The sequence below is a fragment of the Salminus brasiliensis genome, chromosome 16 (assembly GCF_030463535.1).
Source record: "Salminus brasiliensis chromosome 16, fSalBra1.hap2, whole genome shotgun sequence".
In the NCBI taxonomy this organism is placed as follows: Eukaryota; Metazoa; Chordata; class Actinopteri; order Characiformes; family Bryconidae; genus Salminus; species Salminus brasiliensis.
The window spans coordinates 33595252-33616087 of record NC_132893.1 but is presented as its reverse complement, the minus strand read 5'-3'; the positions used below and the strand labels follow the sequence as shown (position 1 = coordinate 33616087).

The window sequence follows — 20836 nt, the reverse complement described above, 5'->3', positions numbered from 1 at the left end:
TCAGTCATAAAGAAGGTGCTAAATAAGCAGGAAAAACAGCTTAGTGTTTCGGAGAAGCCCGGAGAAGTAACAGCATAAGGGTTTTTAGTGGCCATTCCACTAAAATGGAGTCCATCCATCCAAAAAGCAGCTTAATGCCATAACATTCACAGAGTCACCTCACAGCATAAACCAAACGAAGCTATTCATTACGACTGCGCTATAGTGAGTATGCAGTACTGGTCTAATATAGTTAAGTGTAATTCCTGTTCAATGCTGCTGAAGCAGCACTGCAGTCATGCCAATGTATGGAAGCCCATTCCTGCCACTTTTCATTCCAAGAGCATAAGGCATCTCAAAGTTCAGCCATGTTCAGCTCCTCCTCCTCTGCTGCTGTGTTCTCTCTTCACTGTAGCTTCCTGTAGCTGCTGCCCAGGTCATCAGATTTAACCCCCTGACGCTGGCCTACAAAGCCAAGACTGCACCAGCCAGCCCCTCCGTACTTGATGGCGATGGTCAAAAGCCGATCTGCACCGAGAGCCCTTCCAGCTTCAAGTACGGCTCGGCTCGACCCGCCATCCTTTAAGATCCACGGAAGACGAGCGTCCAGACTTTTTACTGTCCTGCACCAAAGTGGTGGAATGAACTTCCCCTGGGTGTCCAAACAGCAGAGTCCAACACTCGCTGTCCTCAAACCCAGACTGAAGACCCTCCTCTTCTGAGAGTACTCAGGCGAAGAGAAGAGTACTATGGTCTCCATATTGACTTGTGTTTAGTAGAGTCTAGGATTAGAGGAGCTTTAATTTTTAGTCTATTTAAACTAGCTGAGTAACAGTGAAGCACTGTAGGATAAGAGTGTCTGCTAAATGCTGTAAATGTAAATAAAAAGGGTCACAACTTCGATTCCCAAGCCATGTCGCTTTGCCATCAGCAGCCGGAGTCTGAGAGGGCACAATTGGCTGGGTCCACCTCTCCTGGTAGGTAGATGGCAATTTTCACCTCATCACTCTTAAAGCAGTGTTGGCTGGCAGAAACGTCTGTTGGGGAGCTGGAGAACTGGTGACCTGGCGCTGTCCTCTGAGCGTGTCAGCTGGCCAGCAATGTGTCGGGAGCATTGCTAGTGCTAGGGGAGCTGCAAAGGGGTGCGTTTACTGGTAAAACCAAATTGGGAGAATGTTTTCTGAGATAATAATGAGAAGCATATATAATATATATATATATATATATATATATATATATATATATATATATACATAATAATGACTTAATAATAATAAAAAATATATAAATAATTAGATGCTGTGTTTTTTCTTTTGTATTTCAGGTATCAGGAATGGGCTTCTATGCAAATGTGCTCTGGTTTCCACAAGACGCCGATAACACTATCTGCATGACTTACTGCCTTGCACTGCTGCCACACGATCGGCTGATTAGATCATTGCATGAATGAGCAGAAGGAGTAAACAGGTGCTGCAGCCTTTACAGTTTTCAATCCATTGTTTTTGTAGACACAACAGCTATTAAGCCCCGCCCACTTACTTAGAACATCAAACACACTGAAGGAGCGTAACCAAGGCTGCTTTTGAAAATATAAAGGGGCGGCCAATCAGAACAGAAATTATTTGCATATACTTTAGCCTAACATTTTTGACTGTTGCTTTATAAAATCTCACAAACCAGGATGAAGGTTAGGATTAGGTTTTAGGTTAAGGTTAGGGCCAGGACGAGGGTTAGGATTAGGATCAAGATGAGGGTTAGGATTAGGTTTTGGGTTGAGGTTAAGGTTAGAATTAGGTTTTGGGTTGAAATTAGGATTAGGGCCAGGAGGAGGGTTAGGATTAGATTTTGGGTTGAGGTTAAGGTTAGAATTAGGTTTTGGGTTGAAGTTAGGTTTAGGGCCAGGACGAGGGTTAGGATTAGATTTTGGGTAGAGGTTAGGATTAGGGCCAGGACAAGGGTTAGGATTAGGTTATGAGTTGAGGTTAAGGTTAGGATTAGGACCAGGTTAAGGACTAGGCTATGGGTTGAGGTTAAGGTTTGGATTAGGGCCAGGATAATGGTTAGGATTAGGGTTCTCTTCTGTATAGTATTGAAAATGCTTATTTGAGTCTAGGGGATAGAGGGATGATAGAGGAACACATTATTGGTGCTATATAGAACCATTTCCACCAATCCTAAAAAATTTTTTTAACCACGTAAGGACCTATTTAAGCTTTCAGATGATTATTTGAGTTGTCGGTTCCATACAGAATCATTGTCCTTACTAAAGAACCCTTGAAAACCCTTTTTTAAAGATTGCACACTCAGATGAACACTCATGCCCTCCTTGATACCAATATGTCACAGTACATTTCTGATTCAGTAAACTGATATTGTTAGGATTGTTAAATTATATAACTATCCGAGTCTGGAGGTTTGGAGCAGAGAGCCAGGCTTCTGCCAGGGTTTAATAATTACATGATGAATGGAGAGTGTCAGTCATGTCAGAAAAGGAAAAGCACAGAAACCTCAGTTGTACTACCTAAGCTCCCATTAGTCATCATTAAGGACATTCAGATGGTACAGACTCTTAGTATTTCCTCATTCCCTCCAGGGAACTGTGGGTGGTTCCACACTCCCACACTGTCATTTTGCAATGGATTCCATGTATTTGTTGATTAATAAGCCCTTGGATTTACAGTACCAGTCAAATGTCTGGATGCACCTGGTTGAACATGTGCTGATCATCTTTAAAAAATCATCTAATCCAAATGCTAGAGTGACCATATTTATGTTTTCCGGAAAATAAAAAGGACACTGGGGACACATGGGTATCCACTGTAGTTTGGATGTCGTGATTAGGGGGTTTAAGTGGGCCTAGGTTGTAGGACCATGGCAGTGTGTGTGTGTGTGAGGGTGGTCATTCCTATCAAACCATGCAGCTACAGTATGTTAATAAACATTAATACATACACATCTACTCATTTAGCAAAGATCAATAAATAGCCCTAATAGCCTATATGACCCAACCTGCTCCTTTCAGTTCAGCCCCCAACTCAGGCCTACTGGAATCCCCCCAGCCTCAACATCCTAAATATGGTGGATACGGGACACGGTATCCCCAGCAAAAATATGTCCCTAGCATTTGGATTTGCAAATGTTTTAATGATGATGATCGGCACACTGTCAACCAGGTGTGTCCAAACTTTTGACTGGCACTGTAGATGTTTTGAGAAGTTGCATGGAGAAGAAGCTTTAGGAAATCTGGTAGCAACTTGATTCCAGAAGGTTCTCAAACTCTATATGTTTGATTCAATATGACACATTGAACGGGCCCATATTCCAGAATGTATATGTAGATGCCTACTGACAGTGTTATAATATACACACTATATTACCAAAAGTTTTCACTCGCCCAACCAAATCATTGCATTCATGACAGAGCGGGGTCGCTTTGTGCACAGAGGTCGCCAACCTTCTGCAGTCAATCACTACAGACCTCCAAACTTCATTTGGCCTTCAGATTAGTTTAGGAACAGAGAACGTAGAGAGCTTCATGGACTGGGTTTCCATGGCCGAGCAGCTGCATCCAAACCTTACATCACCATGCGCTATGCAAAGTGTGGGATGCAGTGGTGTAAAGCATGCCGCCACTGGACTCTAGAGCAGTGGAGACGTGTTCTCCGTCTGGCAATCCGATGGATGAGTCAGTTTGCCAGGAGACTGGCACTTGCCTGACTGCATTGTGCTAAATGTGTAAAGTTTGGTGGAGGGGGGATCATGGTGTGGGGTTGTTTTTCAGGAGTTGGGTCCGGCCCCTGAGCTTCAGTGAAAGGAACTCTTAATACTTCAGCAGACCGAGAGATTTCGGTCAATTTCCTGCTCCCAACTTTGCGGGAACAGTTTGGGGACGGCCTCAACAGTCATGTTGGAACAGGTCCATAAAGACATGGATGACTGAGTTAGAAGGTGTAGAACTTGACTATAGTGTAACTACATAAGTCATGTTCTCCTCTGAGTGTTTCCCTATTAACTCCAGGGATCTCTGGATGGTTTCACACTTCCATTTCTCAGTCTTTGAACATAAAGACTCAATCATTCTACTTTGGATTTCATATATTTACTGATTTTACAGCATTTAGCTGATGCTCTCATCCAGAGAGACACAGTTATTTGTATTACAGAGGTGAGTCAATGTTAGGAGTCTTGGCCAAGGACTCTTATTACTCTTATTTTTTCAGTGGTTAGAGCACCGGGATATCGATAACAGGGTTGTGGGTTCGATTCCCGGGCTCGGCAAGCTGCCACTGTTGGGCCCTTGAGCAAGGCCCTTTACCCTCTCTGCTCCCCGGGCGCTGGAGTTGGCTGACCAGATGGGTTAAATGCGGAGGACACATTTCGGTGTACAGTGTACACTGTACACAGAGAATATGCTTGATGGAACTGAAATCCTCAGTTCTCAAACTCTGATTCAATATAGCACATCAAAACAGACCATGTGGGTGGTTCCACACCTCCGTTCTTCTGTGGTAGAACATAATAACTCAATTATTATGGACTGGATTGCTTGCATTGGTTCTCAACCTCCAATTCTGGAGGGCCTGGGTCATTTCATTTATTTTCTGCCATATCTGAGTAACCTTTGTGGCTGAAACCTGATTAATCAGTATTAGAGGTGTTGTTTTTGTGTGTGTACGGGGCTTCATCTGACCAAACAGTGGGTCCAGTCCTAAGTCCTGGAGAAAGAGTGACTTTACTGGAAGAAAGAAAGTTAATGAGTTAACCTGATGGTCAATCTAACACATATTTGGTGTCTGGTTTGGTTTCGGTCTCATTAGCGTCAGACATTAGCATGGTTATCTGATAACATACTCTTACATAACATCAACCTAAAGGGGCTTTTTTATTTATTTAAAAATAAAATTAAAATACCCCCCAAAATTTGTATGATATATGCATATATATATGAATTGAGTGTCATAATTTGACCTGAGCATTATGTGAGTATATATGACCTGAGCATTATATGTGAGTATATATGACCTGAGCATTATATGTGAGTATATATGACCTGAGGGTTATATGTGAGTATATATGACCTGAGGGTTATATGTGAGTATATATGACCTGAGTGTTATATGTGAGTATATATGACCTGAGCGTTATATGTGAGTATATATGACCTGAGCGTTATATGTGAGTATATATGACCTGAGCGTTATATATGAGTATATATGACCTGAGCGTTATATGTGAGTATATATGACCTGAGCATTATATGTGAGTATATATGACCTGAACATATGTTAGTATATATGACCTGAGCGTTATATGTGAGTATATATGACCTGAGCATTATATGTAAGTATATATGACCTGAGCATTATATGTGAGTATATATGACCTGAGCGTTATATGTGAGTATATATGACCTAAGCATTATATGTGAGTATATTTGACCTGAACATATGTTAGTATATATGACCTGAGCGTTATATGTGAGTATATATGACCTGAGCATTATATGTAAGTATATATGACCTGAGCGTTATATGTAAGTATATATGACCTGAGCATTATATGTAAGTATATATGACCTGAGCGTTATATGTGAGTATATATGACCTGAGCGTTATATGTGAGTATATATGACCTGAGCATTATATGTGAGTATATATGACCTGAGCATTATATGTAAGTATATATGACCTGAGCGTTATATGTGAGTATATATGACCATTAGCATTATATGTAAGTATATATGACCTGAGCGTTATATATGAGTATATATGACCTGAGCATTATATGTGAGTATATATGACCTGAACATTATATGTGAGTATATATGACCTGAGCGTTATATGTGAGTATATATGACCTAAGCATTATATGTGAATATATATGACCTGAGCATTATATGTGAGTATATTCGACCTGAACATATGTTAGTATATATGACCTGAGCGTTATATGTGAGTATATATGACCTGAGCATTATATGTAAGTATATATGACCTGAGCGTTATATGTAAGTATATATGACCTGAGCGTTATATGTGAGTATATATGACCTGAGCATTATATGTGAGTATATATGACCTGAGCATTATATGTAAGTATATATGACCTGAGCATTATATGTGAGTATATATGACCTGAGCGTTATATGTGAGTATATATGACCTAAGCATTATATGTGAGTATATTCGACCTGAACATATGTTAGTATATATGACCTGAGCGTTATATGTGAGTATATATGACCTGAGCATTATATGTGAGTATATATGACCTGAGCATTATATGTAAGTATATATGACCTGAGCATTATATGTGAGTATATATGACCTGAGCGTTATATGTGAGTATATATGACCTAAGCATTATATGTGAGTATATTCGACCTGAACATATGTTAGTATATATGACCTGAGCGTTATATGTGAGTATATATGACCTGAGCGTTATATGTAAGTATATATGACCTGAGCGTTATATGTTAGTATATATGACCTGAGCGTTATATGTGAGTATATATGACCTGAGCGTTATATGTGAGTATATATGACCTAAGCATTATATGTGAGTATATTCGACCTGAACATATGTTAGTATATATGACCTGAGCGTTATATGTGAGTATATATGACCTGAGCATTATATGTAAGTATATATGACCTGAGCGTTATATGTGAGTATATATGACCTGAGCATTATATGTAAGTATATATGACCTGAGCGTTATATGTGAGTATATATGACCTGAGCATTATATGTAAGTATATATGACCTGAGCGTTATATATGAGTATATATGACCTGAGCGTTATATATGAGTATATATGACCTGAACATTATGTGAGTATATATGACCTGAACATTATGTTAGTATATATGACCTGAGCATTATGAGTATATATGACCTGAGCGTTATATGTGAGTATATGTAACCTGAGCATTATATAAGAGTATATATCACCTAAGCATTATATGTGAGTATATATACTCTTACATAACATCAACATGGGGGGACATGGGGGGGCTCATTTCAATAAAAAGACTCCACAAACCTGAGATTACACATCATTAAGTCTCACACGCTGGTCTGGGATCAGTCTGCTGTCTGGACGCAGGCTTGCGTGCAAAGGCTACAGCTCAGTAAAGCCAGCCTCAAGGCCAACACACAGGCAGCTGCTCTTCTACAGTGTGTTCTTTGGACAAGGCCCTACTTTACAGTAAATCACTCTGTAAAGCTTCACACAGACGCCTTTAACTGGTCTTTTTTCCAGTGGATCTTTGTATGAATAAAATGCATGTGCATTCAATAAGAGCTTATGAACACCTCTAAGGCAGCCCATTCATTGGCTGATGATTGATACTTAATAAATCATCAGAGTTACAATACAGTACAATGGAGGAATTATTCAGGCTGGAGGAAGAACCTTTGGGAGAAACCCCACAAAGGAGGCTACCTATATATGATTAATAAAAGACATAAAGTCTATTGATATCCTTGGTGTACTGATCATCATATCCCCCAATCAGGTGTGCTGTGTTAGCCTGCCAAACACAGCGAGCCTAGTTTTGCCGCCACTGGCTGCATAGGATTGTATAGGATGCCCAAAATATGGTTCTGTGGCATAAAATGACCTCTGTTATGTTTCCTGTAGCATTTCATGTGACCCTGCCTGGTAAAGGACTCAAGTCTTTACTCAGATCCTTAAGTGTAGACCCTGAACTAACATTGTGGAAGACGCTGTACGGGGTCGTGGCCGGTGTGCTGCTAATGCGGTGGTAGCGATCTTGGCTCCACATGCTATTGCTACGGACTTCGACACACACTTTACTGCCCTAGTGTGTATTCACACCACTTCCCTTTACAATCATATTTCAAGCCAGGAGACCCAACCTCAGCTTACCTAAGATTACACTCCACTCCTCGCAGCTCAGATACTTGTTGGCTTTGTGGCTAATTGTCGTCCTCGACCGCCACCACCAGAAAACGTCTCTTCTGGGCAAACAGGCGGCCCGTCAGTAAGCGAAATTGCCTTTCCTAGTCTGGCCCACTAGGTGGTCCGGCAACCAGCAGAGGTTATGTTAAATTGGAGCTGGACTTTAAGGTGACATAGTTGTTATTTTGAATAAATTATGGCTACAAATGAATATATTCAGGCCTCAATTTAATATATTGATGCCATGACTTAATATAGTGATTGGTACTTAATTTGGTTCCTAATACATTAGGAATGATCTTATGGCCCCAATATATTATCTTGTGGTCACACATTATGAAATATATCCACTATATCACTTGAAGGGCTCTGTAGAATATGTAGCATATATATATAAATACACCGGTTGAGATATGAACTGCTGTTATTTGCTTTGCTACATCAATAAAATGTGAAGCTCATATCCACGACCAGCCAAGCCTCAGTGTAGTTTCAGTGTAGAGCCCTTATTTGATACAAAACTGGTCTATGAGGCATAGAGCAGGTTTTGGAGAAGATAAACAGAGAGATAAATTGGTTGTGTAAGAAAAATGACTGTTATAAGAGAGATTCACAGACTGTGACAATAGCTGTTACCGGATTCACACTTCAGTCTACATGGCCTCTCCTTGGATCAGATTGCACACCAGCCAGATCCTGCAGATACAGTCCTCCTGAGGCGTGTTATGAACACAGGCGTTGGGTTAAGATGTAATATTAGACTACAAGTGCCCGGAGTACAGCCATGCCTAGTGACTTGAAACTGGAATTCATTAACATTAGTTAGCATGAATTAGCCTACTGATATTCTTCTTCTTCTTTTTCTTATAGCTTTGGTTGCTGGGGCCGTCCGGGTCACTTTAATACACTTGAATGCATTTGATCTCCACAGTTTTCTTCCTCTGTTCACAAAGATGCATTTGTCTCACTTATCTTTATGAAAGATCCGTGTCTAATTATTACTAAGATCAGTGTCAGATTTCCTGCTTTCACCTCTTTCTCAATAATGCTCAATTCTCCAGCGAAATGAAGTTCCTCTTATTGGCTTTCAGCGTCCTGGTGTGTGTTCAAGGAGGAAGCTTGAGGCAGATCTCAAAAACCTGTTTCTGCAGGCTCCCTGTTGTCTGGTCCACCAGAAGAATGGAAATGTACTGGTGGAATCGCCTCTAGCAAGGTTCCAGTGAAGGTGGATGAGGCTTTAGTTCTTGTTGGATGCGCTATGTTTTTTCAGTGAAGCATCATCATCACTACTCGTGGGTTCTAAAAGACTTCCGAAGGTGGTATCTGTGGTATCTGTTACAAAGACGGTATGGCAGATCCTATAGGTCCATTCCAGTGCCCCCTGCAGGTTAGTGGTACACCTGTATCTGGCTGCCCACATTATGAAAAAACAAAGACACCAGGACATATTGGACCAGGCCATCTTCTTCCATCATTCCAGGATCCAGTTCTGACACAATGTGTCCACTGTAGGAGCATTCGATGGCAGACAGGGGTCAGCATGGGTACATACTCCTTATACCCCAACACATGCACTACATGGACAAAAGTATTGGGACACCTGCTCATTTATTATTTCTTTGAAAATCAAGGGTGTTAAAAGTAGTTGATCCTGCTTTTGTTGGAGTAACTGTCTCTACTGTCCAGGAAAGAAGACGTTCTATTAGATATTGAAGGAGCATTGCTGTGAGGATTTGATTGCATTCACCCCCATCACCCCCAACTCCGTAACTCATCTCATCCAAAAGTATTAGACAGAGCACCACCATCATTCCAGAGAACACAGTTCTTCCACTGCTCCACAGCTCAATGCTGGGGGGGGGGGCTTAGTACCCCTCTACTAGCCCACTCCTGGCATTAGGCAGCATGGGGCCTATAGGTTCATGTCTGTCTGCTCCAGAGAGTCCTATTCAATTAGCAGTACTTGTCTCCGGGGACTAGATTGTCTCTGTGTCAGCAATGGCTGTAACTTAAAGTCGCTGAATGCATTCGTTAGAACGGGTGTCCACAAACATTTGGACATATGGTTAGGTACTTATGTTACAGTCAGTGATCAATAATTACTCTAGGGTGCTGGACAGGACACATTCCAGTCCTTTTTCTGAGAAAGACCACAGACAGTAGTAGCAGATTAACCAAGCAAGCCGTTCAGGGAAGGTGTGTGTTGTACGTTCTGTGTGTAAATAAGGTGCAGTCACAGATTAACCAGCGATACGGTTAAGAGGGAAACTTCCACTGATTTGTGGAATCAGTGTACTGAAATGCATGACTGTGCAGTTACCACACCCAATCCCTGCCCCAATCTTTCCATGCTGTTTGGTTCATGATTAACTTCACAGTCGTACTCTGCTGAGTTCATTTCCACCACACAGCTGGACCAGACCTCCTGTTTTAGGAGAAATAACTCACACATAACCTTAACACCACCTGCCTAATGTGGCGGAGAACCCCCTTGTGCATCCAAAAAGCCCTAATCTGTTGAGACATGGACTTCACCAGACCTCTGAGGGTGTCCTGTGGTATCTGGACCAGGATGTTAGCAGCAGATCCTTGCAAGTCCTGCAAGTTGGGAGGTGGGGCCTCCACGAGCATTAATGGGCCTATGGTGTCCATGACCTTGTCGATGGTGCACTGGCTGGTACTAGTACTGACCACTGCATACTGAGTCTGCCCCACAAGACCTGTCAGGACCCTTGTCGTCTAGAAATCACAATCTGGCATTACACTATATGGACAAAAGTTTTGAGACACCTTCTCATTCATCAGGTATACGTTTCTTGAGAAACGTTTAAGGGTTCTTCAATATGTAACTGTGGAGGAACCTCTTTAGATGCTTTAAGGAACCTTTTTTCTTCTAAACACCTTTTCCTGAAGGCTCCTCAAAGCACCTTAACAGGTTCCTCCATGATTTTTCAACTCCCAATGGTTCCTCAAGAGGTGGCTCCTGGCAAGAAGTGGATATTTTAGGTAGCAAGTGAACAGTCAGCTCTTGAAGGTGATGGAGGTGTTGAAGCAGGGAAAATGGGCAAGCATAAGAACCTGAGACACTTTGACCAAAAGAACCAAAACTGTGATGTTCTAGATGATGTGGAAGTGCTCCAAGGAAGGACACATGTGACAAGGCTCACTGATGCTCATGGAGGTCCCACCTTACAACCTACAGGACCTGAAGGTGTCTAGATACCACAAGACGCCTTCAGACCCTGTTCTATTTCTGGTGTTATAAAAATAATATAATAAATGTGTAATTATAAATGGTATTAGTGATCATTTGATTTATAAATTTAGCAATATTAAATATATATAACTGTATATAACACCAATGATAGCATACTCTCTTTCATTGTACCCAGTTCTTAATATGCTGATTGTCCAAATCCCAAATGAAGGGAAATAGATGCACCCCCCCCTCCCCCCTCCCCTCTACCCCAGGCAGGGCACAGTGCTCTGACAGTAATGCAAGTTTTTCTTGTGCCAAGACATTTTTTCCCAGGAATCCTGACAGTGATAAGACCATCCTATCAAAGTCACACGGGAGGCGCTGCTCTCTGCTTTGTGCTCTGATGAATGGGCAGCTTGCCAGGCGGTGCTTTTTTTCTAGTGAAAGGAAAGTAGGTGAAAGGGTCCATTCTTACAGGAATTACAATGGGACATGTGAAAGTGAAAGTTTATCTGCAGAGATGTATATAAAGGCAGCGCGCCGTGAAATCCACACACTTTCTCTGCACACGTGGAGAAACACACACACACGCTGAGGAAGGATGGCCGGTAACAGCATGATGGCACACACAGCTGCTCTACTGGTGCTGGCAGTGGTCTTCTGCAGCTGGAACTATGCGGGTGGTGAGGCAGACTTTAGTTATTTTGGATGAACAGATGATGTGATAAACTCACAGTGCAGATTAGACATATAGTATTATAGTATAGTATTAGTATATAATGGTGTATAATGATAATGTAATATACAAATACACATATATCACATACACACACACACACACACATATATATACACGCTGCTGTCCAATGCAAAACACGTATCTCCATTTCTGTTTGGTTTTAGTTTTTTCCATGGTTTGAACTTCATAGCTGCTTCTATACATTTATTGATGAATGGAAAAGTCAACAAAAAGTCAACTGAAAAAAAACCATTTTGGAGATACATAATAGTATAGTATATATAGTAATAGTATATATATAATGATGTATCCATTTTTATTATATATATAGATATATACAGCAGTAATATATATATATATATATATATATATATATATATATATATATATATATATATATATATATATAATTACTGCTGTTCAATGAAAACCATGTATCTCCAAAATGGTGACTTTTCAGTTGAAGGCAAAAATGTCCTTAACTTTGAATGGAAATCAAAAAAATTTAAAATAAGAGTTTATTCCAAGCAATTTACAGCATTTATATTGGTCCATTCATCAATAATTATTTACCCAGTGCATAGAAGCAGTTACAAGGTTCAAATCATGGAGAAAACTATATATATATATATATATATATATATATATATATATATATATATATATATATATAATACAGCATGTTCATGACGTGTACTGTGTCTGCTGTGTCTCCCAAAGCTGAAGGAGAGGACTGCTGCTTGAGCATCAGTAAAAACAAAATCCCACACAGGCTGGTGAAGTCTTTCTACATACAGACAGCAGACATGGGCTGCAAAATTCCCGCCACAGTGTGAGTAGACACAGAACACTTCTTATATACCACTACCTGCCATTTTCTATGCAATGCTTTCATTTTTGACTGTATAATGTTATTATGCATTATCACTGCCTTACATATTCACAGCCATAGCAGGACTACCCCAGTTAAAATTAGATTTCTGATTTTTGAATTTGCAGTTTTATCACTAAAAAGGGCGTAAAACTGTGTGCCCCTCCTCCGGAAAACAACAACTGGGTTCAAAAAGTGATCCGCAATCTGAAAAACAGATCCAGAAAGAAACACAAAGGTGAGTCCTTACCTTCTCTCCAAACTAGAGCTTTAGTTTAAGACAAGACACAACACAACAGAGTCCAACAGAGACCAAGCCTTAAAGGAGCATTATGTAGATATTCTACCTAAAACCAGCAGCTTCAGGGTCAGGCTGATGCTCCACCGACTGTAACAGGGAGAAGGGCGTCTCCGTCATTCCCACTCCGGGCCGGAGCACTGCTTCTACTGCACTATGCAGGTTTGGTGGTGGAGCTGCAGATGGAGAACCTCTCTCCAGAACTGCTGCTGTGTAACGCTGCAGAACCCATAGAGTCATATTAGTGTAAAATCCTGTAATGTTACTCTACCACCAGCTTGTCAAAACATTGCATGTGTACAAGTGTCCACAAGGGGGCGCTTAAAGCATAGCTTGTATTTACAGCAGTGGAGAGTCAAAGTGAATTATACTCCCCACCTGTAGGGGGAGCCCAAGAGCAAAAATACCAATTCTTACATAATGCTGCTTTAACTAGTGTTTATCTACCACTAATCCAAACCTCTTGTAGGTACAAAAGTGAGGAGTCTGAGCTCCACACTCCCTATGTAGTGCACTACATAGGTCACTACATAGGCATTATGAGCTCTATGCAAATCAGGGTTTCAGTCAAGACAAAGCTTGAGATTATAAATAGTTTGAACTTAAGCACTATAGTCTTACTAATGCAGTCTTTGATCTCTGCAGGGAAGAAGCAATAGGGAACTCCTGCTGACCCAAAGACAGATTCCCAAACCCAGTTCCAGTTTCAGGCTGATCCTCTGACTGATCCCTGAACAGCTGGATGCCACCAGGTCTCAGTGTCCCATCTATTCTCTGGATTTTTGGAAATCCGAAGCTGAAACCACTGCCAAACGAACAAGCTCTTATTAAATGTTATTAATATATTATTGTATAGATGTGAATCCTGACCCACCACCTTAATGCCAGTCACGGATGAATGTGTGTCCGTTATGTTATTAGTGATATGCATAAAGGTTTATTGTTTATATTACTGTGTGAATAAAGTATGTTTGTTTTTTTATTATGACTGTAGAAGTATATTTATTTTACCATTGGTTTGGTCCCATTTTGAAATGTGTTATATGATCATGCACGTAAACATAAACAACCTGAATTCGCATAGTGCAAGACATAAAACAAAAGATTATTTAGAATAGGTCAATTTAATTCTAATAGTACAATTCTAATAAAAAGGATAATAATGCATAATAATAACAACAACAATAATAATAATAATAATTAAAAACAACAACAATAATAATATAGTATAGTTAAGCAGTATCAAAAAATAATAATTTATTGTTTGTTTTTTTGTATGCCATATATTTTATAAATATATGTGTAACACATGGACCATACACACACATATACATATACATATATGTACTATATTTATTTAAAAACAACAACAACAACAACAACAACAATAATAATAATAATAATAATAATAATAATAATATAGTATAGTTAAGCAGTAACAAAATTATTTATTTATAATTAGTAAAATATTACATTTATATATATGCCATATATTTTATAAATATATTTGTAACACATGGATGATATATATATATTTGTATTGATAGGTAATGTACTATACTATTGTACTATAATATACTACACTATTATACTATATTATATGTACTATATTTATATAGTATGTATTATACATACTATATGTTATGGCTAATTTTACATACATTGTAATATATGAACAATACATATATTTCTTTTAATTGAAAATGGCCAATTTCATATAAATCAGCATATATGTGGCATATATATTGGCAGATATTTCAATATGTGCCAAATATATATGGGATATATAGGAATTCCATATATTTTAAAATAATTATCTCACATTTTTGAAGTATTACTTTTTAAAACAGTGACAATGCGTTTTGAAACAAAATACACAAATGCTGAAAGAAATATTGATAATAATCTCAGTAAACAATTCTTCAGCCAAGGAATGTAATCAGTTTAGTCTAGGCTTGGGCAACCGTGGAGCTCAGAATGAAAACAAGAGCATTCAGTTAGCTGTAGGCTAAAACTGCAGTGATTTCACTATTCTTTACCACCAGCAATGCTCATTTGTGCTATCGTCTACATATGTTTTCCAGTGTTATGCTAGCATGATGCCAGTGAATGGTATTAGGGGGGTTTTCTAGCCTGCCATTTGTTAGTAGTGCAGATACGCTCTGATCCCTGGTCCCATCTATGAGAACATTGGAGGTCCATATCATCACCGTAACACCACAATTACGCAGAATTCAGTTGTTGTAAGTCAGTCAGGAGCACTTTACAACAGCTTCGCTAGTCAGATTTTAGGCCATCATCCTCTAACTAAGAGAATGTCATTTGGTAGACTAAATGGACAAAAGTATTGGGACACCTGCGCATTCATTGTTTCTTTTGAGGTTTATCCTGCACTGAGCTGTGGAGCAGTGGAAGAACTGTGTTCTCTGGAATGATGGATGTTGCTCCATCCAGTGCTTTTGGGATGAATTGGGAGTTGAGGATGAGCTGGAGTGGGTGATCATCATGCAACATCTTGACCTCACTAACACTCTTGTTGCTAAATGCAATTAAAGTCTCACAGCCATGGTCCACTATATATTTAAAAGTTTTTAATAAGGTGGTATTTAGATGTTCCATCAAAAAGGACCACCAGTGTTGCTTGTCAGAAGCGGAAGGACTCGCTCACTGGTCTCAAATCTGTTGTGAAAGTGTGCCCCCTGCTGGTGAAATGAGAAACTAATCTCAGTGGTCTCCAACTCTGCTCCCAGAGAGCTTTCGTCTTACTGACTTTGGATCTCGTCTTGTCTTCAGAGGGTTCTGTTTGGCTGAAAGGGGTGTGTTACATTTGGGATGGAGTTGAAGTCTGCAGGAAGGTACAGCAGCTCTTCAAGAGTTGTGTTGTGTTTGCACATCTGTGTCAGCAATGGGTGTAACTCAAAGCACATGAATGCATTTAGGGTGTCCATAAACATTTGGCCAGCATCACAATAGGATTAATGAGGGAGGAGAGCACTATCTACCCACCTAAAGGGAGGATAATTGTGCTCTCTCTGGTGTCAGCTGCTGATGGCGAAGCAGCATGACCCGGGATTCCAGCTCACGATCCTCGTTGTGGTCGTTGTGTTTTAGTCTGCCGAGCCACTCGCAGCCCCTTTCCTGCTACTTTTACTTGTAATTGAGTCACAATGTCAGGAGTAATACTCCAGTACTGCCCCAGGAAAAATACCCCAGTAATAGTCCTTCCTGTACTACCCCCGTAATACCCCAGTACCACCCCTGTAATAGTCCCAGTAATAATACAGTACTACACCAGTAATACTCCAGTAAACCTCCAGTAATACCCCAGTAAACCTCCAGTAAACCTCCAGTAAACCTCCAGTAATACCCCACTAATACTCCAGTAATACTCCAGTAATACTCCAGTAAACCTCCAGTAATACCCCACTAATACTCCAGTAATACCCCACTAATACTCCAGTAAACCTCCAGTAATACCCCAGTAAACCTCCAGTAAACCTCCAGTAAACCTCCAGTAAACCTCCAGTAATACCCCAGTAAACCTCCAGTAAACCTCCAGTAATAATCCAGTAATACTCCAGTAATACTCCAGTAATACTCCAGTAAACCTCCAGTAAACCTCCAGTAATACCCCAGTAAACCTCCAGTAAACCTCCAGTAATAATCCAGTAATACTCCAGTAAACCTCCAGTAATACCCCACTAATACTCCAGTAAACCTCCAGTAATACCCCACTAATACTCCAGTAATACTCTAGTAAACCTCCAGTAAACCTCCAGTAATACCCCACTAATACTCCAGTAAACCTCCAGTAAACCTCCAGTAATACCCCACTAATACTCCAGTAATACCCCAGTAATACCCCACTAATACTCCAGTAATACTCCAGTAAACACTCCAGTAATACCCCAGTAATACTCCAGTAAACCTCCAGTAAACCTCCAGTAATACTCCTGCAAACCTCCAGTAAACACTCCAGTAAACCTCCAGTAATACTCCAGTAAACCTCCAGTAATACTCCAGTAAACCTCCAGTAAAGCTCCAGTAATACCCCAGTAAACCTCCAGTAAACCTCCAGTAATCCCCCAGTAAACCTCCAGTAATCCCCCAGTAAACCTCCAGTAAACCTCCAGTAAACCTCCAGTAATCCTCCAGTAAACCTCCAGTAAACCTTCAGTAATCCCCCAGTAAACCTCCAGTAATACTTCAGTAAACCTCCAGTAATACTCCAGTAAACCTCCAGTAAACCTCCAGTAATACTCCAGTAAACCTCCAGTAAACCTCCAGTAATCCCCCAGTAAACCTCCAGTAAACCTCCAGTAAACCTCCAGTAACCCTCCATTAAACCTCCAGTAAACCTCCAGTAATCCCCCAGTAAACCTCCAGTAATCTCCCAGTAATCCCCCAGTAATCTCCCAGTAATCCTCCAGTAAACCTCCAGTAATCTCCCAGTAATCCTCCAGTAAACCTCCAGTAATCTCCCAGTAATCCTCCAGTAAACCTCCAGTAAACCTCCAGTAAACCTCCAGTAATCCCCCAGTAAACCTCCAGTAAACCTCCAGTAAACCTCCAGTAACCCTCCATTAAACCTCCAGTAAACCTCCAGTAATCCCCCAGTAAACCTCCAGTAATCTCCCAGTAATCCCCCAGTAATCTCCCAGTAATCCTCCAGTAAACCTCCAGTAATCTCCCAGTAATCCTCCAGTAAACCTCCAGTAATCTCCCAGTAATCCTCCAGTAAACCTCCAGTAAACCTCCAGTACTGCCCCAGTAAAACTGGATCATGGCTTTAGGTGAGGGCACACTTCTATCTGTAAGTGGAGGTTCGGGAGTTGAGCTCCTGCTGATTCTCCTGCAGCTCTAATCAGATCCACCTGATTCCTCCATTCAGGAGCTCCTGAAGCTTCATCAGAAGCTCCATTTTTCCAACCTCCTGCACAAATCAGTGGCTGCGATGTAAGCGCAGTCACTCAGAGTGGGGGTTTGATGTGAAACGGTACATTGTGGAAAATTGGACCAATTTCTTCACAGTGGCGGTGGATGGAACCAGGTGTTGGTCGCCATGACTACAACACAAATATAGCCAATTTATTCACGATCCAAACCCACCAGTGAAGCTGCACGTGTCCTCTGAGTCTATATGGAATAATGATGATGGCGGCAAATCTGAGTAAATATATACCCTTTGGGGTTCCACTTCACCTGGATGGTCTAGGATGGTAGATGCCCTGAAGATTCTCACCTGACATTCAACTGGTGATGGATTAAATGCAGCTCTTAATCTAATCTTACCCTGGAATCAACCCTACAGTTTTTCTGCTTGAATGAACATTTCAGTAAATTTAGTTTTTTCATTGAATTTTAATTTCGATATTTGACTTTTTTTGATATTTTAATTTGACTTTTTACTTAATTTTACATTTGCCAGCCGTTGCTTCCAGTCATTTGACCTTTTTTTAATTTTATTTATTTATTTTTTTTTTACAGTACACACAAATATAAAACTAATTAAATTTATCCTAAAATTACAAAGAAAAAAATATTTCTCATTTTCTGCATTTTTAAATTGCAGATAAATGCTGATAGTCTACATATATATAGTGTAACTTAAGAAAGCATTAAAATGCTAAATAAATTATGAATAAAAATAAATAAATAAATAAATATTTTTTTCTGGAAAAAAGATAATAACTCATTTGCAATTACTAAAATATTAATACTGAGATTTTCAGTTTAATACTGATATATATATATATATATATATATATATATATATATATATATATATATATATATATAATTTTTATTCATTATTTATTTAGCATTTTAATGCTTTCTTAAGTTACACTCTATTTATGTAGAATTTCATTTATCTGTAATTAAAAAATGCAGATAATAAGAAAGATTTATTGTCAATACTAACAATTACATTTCTTCTTTGTATATATATATATATATATATATATATATATATATATATATATATATAATAGGATTTTTTTACACTGTATAATGCATCTATTTGGCCGACATGTACTTTTCCACCATGAACAGATATTATATATATATATATATATATATTATGCCACAATTCATCTCAAAACTATGGTTAAAGTGTCTCGGCCATCAGGCAGGGTCTGGTGTGGAGGGAGCTTTTCAATTCTGAGCTCTGTGATTGGTGGAAATCCTTTAGCTTTAAACCCCCTGTTCTGCACTTCAGTCCTGCAGAGTGAGCGTCTGTGTGCGTCTGCTGTGTGTTAGCTGATGAGAGCAGGCGATGCTGTGTGTTAGCTGATGAGAGCAGGCGATGCTGTGTGTTAGCTGATGAGAGCAGGCGATGCTGTGTGTTAGCTGATGAGAGCAGGCGATGCTGTGTGTTAGCTGATGAGAGCAGGCGATGCTGTGTGTTAGCTGATGAGAGCAGGCGATGCTGTGTGTTAGCTGATGAGAGCAGGCGATGCTGTGTGTTAGCTGATGAGAGCAGGCGATGCTGTGTGTGCTGGTGGAGAAAGCAGGAGCTGCAGTGTGATGTGATGATGGCGAGTGCAGACTGGGTCTCTGCTCTGCTGTTTGTGCTGACGTTTCCTCAGCTGGAAGCTAAACCTCAGCATCAGCATCAGCATCAGCATCAGCATCAGCTGTGGACTGATTCTGACCCTGCTCCTACAGGGGGGTGTGATTGTGTGTGTGCCTGTTTTCTACTGAAACCGCTGCATTTCTCTCTCTCTCTCTCTCTCTCTCTCTCTCTCTCTCTCTCTCTCTCTCTTTTCTTGCTCTTTGTCTCTCTCTCTCTTTGTCTCTCTCTCTCTCTCTCTCTCTCTCTCTCTCTCTTTTCTTGCTCTTTGTCTCTCTCTCTCTTTCTCTCTCTCTCTCTCTCTCTTTCTCTCTCTCTTTTCTTGCTCTTTGTCTCTCTCTCTCTCTCTCTTTTTATTCTTCTTTACCCCTTACAATTTCCTCTCTCTCACTCTCTCTCTCTCTCTCTCTCTCTCTCTCTTCTTGCTTTCTCTCTCTCTCTCTCTCTCTTTCTCTCTCTCTTTTCTTGCTCTTTGTCTCTCTCTCTCTCTCTCTTTTTATTCTTCTTTACCCCTTACAATTTCCTCTCTCTCACTCTCTCTCTCTCTCTCTCTCTCTCTCTCTCTTCTTGCTTTCTCTCTCTCTCTCTCTCTCTCTCTCTTCTTGCTTTCTCTCTCTCTCTCTCTCTCTCTCTTTTCTTGCTTTTCTCTCTCTCTCTCTCTCTCTCTCTCTCTCTCTCTCTCTCTCTTTTCTTGCTCTTTGTCTCTCTCTCTCTCTTTCTCTCTCTCTCTCTCTCTCTCTCTCTTATCACTCGTTCTCTCTTTCTTTATCACTCTCTCTCTCTCTGCTGTTCCTCCTGCCCCCCTCTCCCGCTCTCTCTTGCTTGCCTCTCCAGCCTACAGTATATAGTGTAGAAAGTGTAATTAGTGACCTGAGAGAGAGTGTCCGGTCTGGTCAGTGGTACAGGGAGGCTACTGCAGTGACTGTCCTCTGAACAAGAGAGAGAAAGATCAAATACGGATATGGATGATGCTTGTGACAAACAAACAAACAAATAAACGCATCTGCATTGATGCTACACTTAAAGATCTACAGCAGCATAACATACACTCTGTGGACAAAAGTATTGGGACACCTACACATTACGCCTACTGGAGAGTTTCTGACATCCCATTCTAAACCCATAGGCATTAATATGGGTCCCCTTTGCAGCTCTAACAGCAGCAGGTCTGGAGCTCTGCAGTTATTGAGTCAGCAGCAGAGCGTTGGAGACTTTTCTGTCTTGCTGAGTGTCCCAATACTTTTGT

General features: G+C 40.2%; 1 protein-coding gene across 1 annotated transcript; it reads left to right on the top strand.

Annotated features, from left to right (window-relative positions):
• Positions 1 to 11654: 11654 nt before the first annotated feature.
• Positions 11655 to 13998, top strand: ccl19b (chemokine (C-C motif) ligand 19b). The gene is made up of 4 exons (XM_072658825.1): positions 11655 to 11791; positions 12568 to 12679; positions 12847 to 12956; positions 13662 to 13998. The coding sequence occupies exons 1-4, from the start codon at positions 11710 to 11712 to the stop codon at positions 13673 to 13675; spliced, it is 318 nt and encodes a 105-aa protein (XP_072514926.1). The 5' UTR covers positions 11655 to 11709; the 3' UTR covers positions 13676 to 13998.
• The last annotated feature ends 6838 nt before the right edge of the window (positions 13999 to 20836 follow it).